This window comes from Micrasema longulum, unplaced genomic scaffold (genome assembly GCF_059751315.1).
Source record: "Micrasema longulum isolate JH-2025_06_02 unplaced genomic scaffold, ASM5975131v1 h1tg000362l, whole genome shotgun sequence".
Taxonomy (NCBI): Eukaryota; Metazoa; Arthropoda; class Insecta; order Trichoptera; family Brachycentridae; genus Micrasema; species Micrasema longulum.
Genome location: NW_028277564.1, coordinates 967,540 through 970,913, shown reverse-complemented (window position 1 = coordinate 970,913; position 3,374 = coordinate 967,540). Strand labels below are relative to the sequence as shown.

The 3,374-nt window shown below is 32.9% G+C and overlaps 1 protein-coding gene across 1 annotated transcript; it reads left to right on the top strand.

Annotated features, from left to right (window-relative positions):
* The first annotated feature begins 635 nt into the window (after positions 1–635).
* Positions 636–2,806, top strand: LOC148282214 (uncharacterized). The gene is made up of 2 exons (XM_088225470.1): positions 636–762; positions 1,539–2,806. Exon 2 carries the CDS (start codon positions 1,539–1,541, stop codon positions 2,541–2,543), a length of 1,005 nt encoding a protein of 334 aa, XP_088081596.1. The 5' UTR covers positions 636–762; the 3' UTR covers positions 2,544–2,806.
* Positions 2,807–3,374: the final 568 nt, after the last annotated feature.

The following is a 3,374-nucleotide window of genomic DNA, read 5'->3' as shown; positions in this document are numbered from 1 at the left end:
GCATCCATCAACATTCGCATCGTAGATCCATTTAGCCATTCTTTCGCTGTCTGTTTCGATGTCGATAATGCATGTCTCAGCCTTACACAGTTCACGGATCTCGACATTCGTGTACCTATCATACATCGTTTTATCGTTGTTTCGCCTGAGGGATCTCATTTCGACAGCATTTTACCTACTTTCAAAATTATTTTTCCAATTCCATACTTCGCTCCCATACATTAGAGTTGGCACTAGAACTCCATTGTAAACTGCAGTTTTGCCCCCTGCGATAAACATGTCGATTTATGATACTTAAAACACTGAAACCTATCCCTATTCACCCCAGATTACAGTGTTACCCAAATTTTATTTATATATATAAATTTTTTTAACAATAACTAATTGCAATCAATTCTGATTCTTATTTTAGTCTGTTAAAGCGGCCTTAAAATTTTAGCCCTGAAAACAATGTTTGGTAAGATAAGTTTTTAGCATTGCTGTTTCGTACGCAAAAGTCCGATGGAAATTACTCAGGATTTTTTTCATATGTTGTCATTTTAAGTGTCATCTCTGTTATTGATGCTGTCTGCACATTGCCTGCGTCAATATTATCTGTAGTTTGATGAATTCTGGACATGATATTACCATCAGATGGTCACTTGTGGACGCCATAATCGGTTGGACCTCCAAACAGCGTACGCATGTACGGAGAGAAATTAGATTAAAATACTTCGATTAAATAGTGAAAATCAAGTGCTACAATTTGGAAAAAACATCAAAGTAAGATATACATATTTTTAAATTGTTTTTTTTATAACATTGATGTTTGAATACCTTCCTTTATTCGTATCGAATGGTACATAGAGCACTGAAATGATATAATATGTACTATTTCAGTTAGTATGTAGTTTTTTTTTTTTTTCATACGTTTTAGGTGCCGTTTCATGTAGCTAATATTGTTTTTGAAAATAATTTTGAAACAAAATAAAAAACAGTTTTTTTAACACAAAAATTATAACTGTTATTTTATGTCTTTTTGGCAAAAATGATCCAGCATTTTGAAATAAACATTTTCATTGCTTTTAAATTAATGAAAATAGACGCATCCAACTTTTAAAAACAATTTTCCAGATATGAATCAAGATTATTCTTTCTAATTCCCATTAATGATAAAATAATGTTAAATAAATAAAATGTTAATGCCAGTTTAAAAAATTTAAATCACTGTTAAATATTTTTACCTGCTCCAGGGAGCTAAATATTTTTTTATTTTTGGAGAGTATTGAAAATTTTAAATCATCTCTTAAATTATGTTGAAAGTTTGAATCAGACAAAACGTTTAATTTAAAATTGGTAAATGCTGTTTTTCTTTTAGGAAGCGAATATATACTTACTTTTATAAATTATAGTAGTCAATTTAATTTATAAATTAGTAACCTCTAAACTGGTCTAGGTATAACTGAAAATTAAATCATTGTAAAATATGTCTTACCACAAAGTGAAACATATTTTTGGAATTAAAAATATGAATTAACTGTGATGTTTTTTCTTTTAAGATGACGGGTGATACCTCTTCACTCAATTTTCTAGAGCCAATGGAATTCAACAACTACTTCGAGCACTTTGACAACACAGAAACATTTGTCGAAAGCTATCCTGACCAGTATGGAGCCTTGGAGATCGTGAAGGATTCTTCGTACGATTATCAGTACAAAGAAAGAGAAAGTACTGAACAGTTGCTCCTGTCAGATGTTCTACGGCTGAATGAAATAACTCTTAACCCCAATAATTATAGCACGCAAATGCCATATTCTGAACCATACATGAATCCTAATAGTTATGAATACCAACAGAGCACGGATATAAGTGAATTACTCAATATTGACAAAGAATTAGACAATTTTCTCTCTGAATCCACATTCTCCTGTGATTCATCTTGGGACGTATCTAGTTTACCTGATAAAACCATGTTCTGCAATGAGTTCTGCGAAAACTTCCTAAACGAAGGTTCACAATGCTTATCATTACATAGTCAACCGGAGCCTCTTTACTTACTGGAGTTAGACTTGTTATCTTACAAAGGTGACGAATTCGGCAACACAAATAACCAGAAATTCAGCAAAATAGAACCGGAATACACCATTACAATAGATCCGAAATACGCCATCCAAAAAAACAGTGCACATTCGGGACCTAGCATAATAAACGATGAAAAAGTTTTCCCCTGCATGTTTGACGGGTGTTTTAAATTGTATCCGAAGGCTTCTCATTTGAAGGCGCATTTAAGAAGACACACGGGTGAAAAGCCTTTCTTCTGCACGTGGCCAGGGTGTTCCTGGAAGTTTTCCAGGTCCGACGAGTTGGCGAGACACCGACGAAGCCATTCGGGAGTCAAGCCGTACAAGTGTGACGACTGTGTGAAGTGTTTTAGTAGGTCGGATCACTTAGCCAAGCATAAGAAGGTACACAGGAAGAAAATGGTGATACCGAGACAAGAATATAGAAGGGTGCCAGCTCAAAGGCCACGAGGAAGGAAAGCCGTTTTATCGGGACTCATTTAGTGCAACAAAGAAAAGAAATTGGTCATCGATTCCAACAAAATATAAAAATATTTCTATACTGCCACACCCATTGTCTATTGGGGGTATGCTTTACTATCAATTTTACACGGATTTGAGGCAATCACAATGAATTTTTCCTTATATTGGCAAAATCCTTATTTAATTATCACCATCGTTCTCTTTCCGTACAGAATGATGCAAAAAGCACTGCATCGGTACTCCAACAGCAGCGTATCTTGATAACTTTTGAATAATAAAAAAAACATGAAGGTAAGATTATATTTTCAATCTTAAGCTACAGAAAGGGACTGTGAAATATTACAGTGCACGAACCCTTTTTAAAATAAATATTTTGTGACAACCATTTAGGGAATCGAACCAGAGACCTCTTGCATGGTAGGCAAAGGCTTAACTCAAAAGTGAAGAATGTGTTCAAATTACTTATTGACATTTTTTATATACATGGAAATTAAATGCATACATACTATAAAAATTAATTAAGTTAAGCATAATTTTTTTTAAATAAATACGCAAGTTATTTCATTACCTTTAAAATAAAACACATTACTTTTATCGATCGTTTAATTTTTCTGTTCTAACATTTACCATTAAACTTACATCGAAAATTCATTCACAACCTCCATCCTATATTCAATTCAAATAGCATTCATTTGACATAACAGATAATAAGTACAATGTGATGCTATTGCCAATAGTGCCGTATAATGAATAGTTCTCTTCCAATAAATTCATAATTAAATTGATGATTGATAAAAACTTCACGCTTACTGTAAAGTTGTGGTAAATAACAAAAAAAAACATTATAAGTAA

Bases quoted from the DNA above. Each gene is read 5' to 3' on its own strand.
- LOC148282214 (XM_088225470.1), top strand. From the start codon at position 1,539: ATGACGGGTGATACCTCTTCACTCAATTTTCTAGAGCCAATGGAATTC.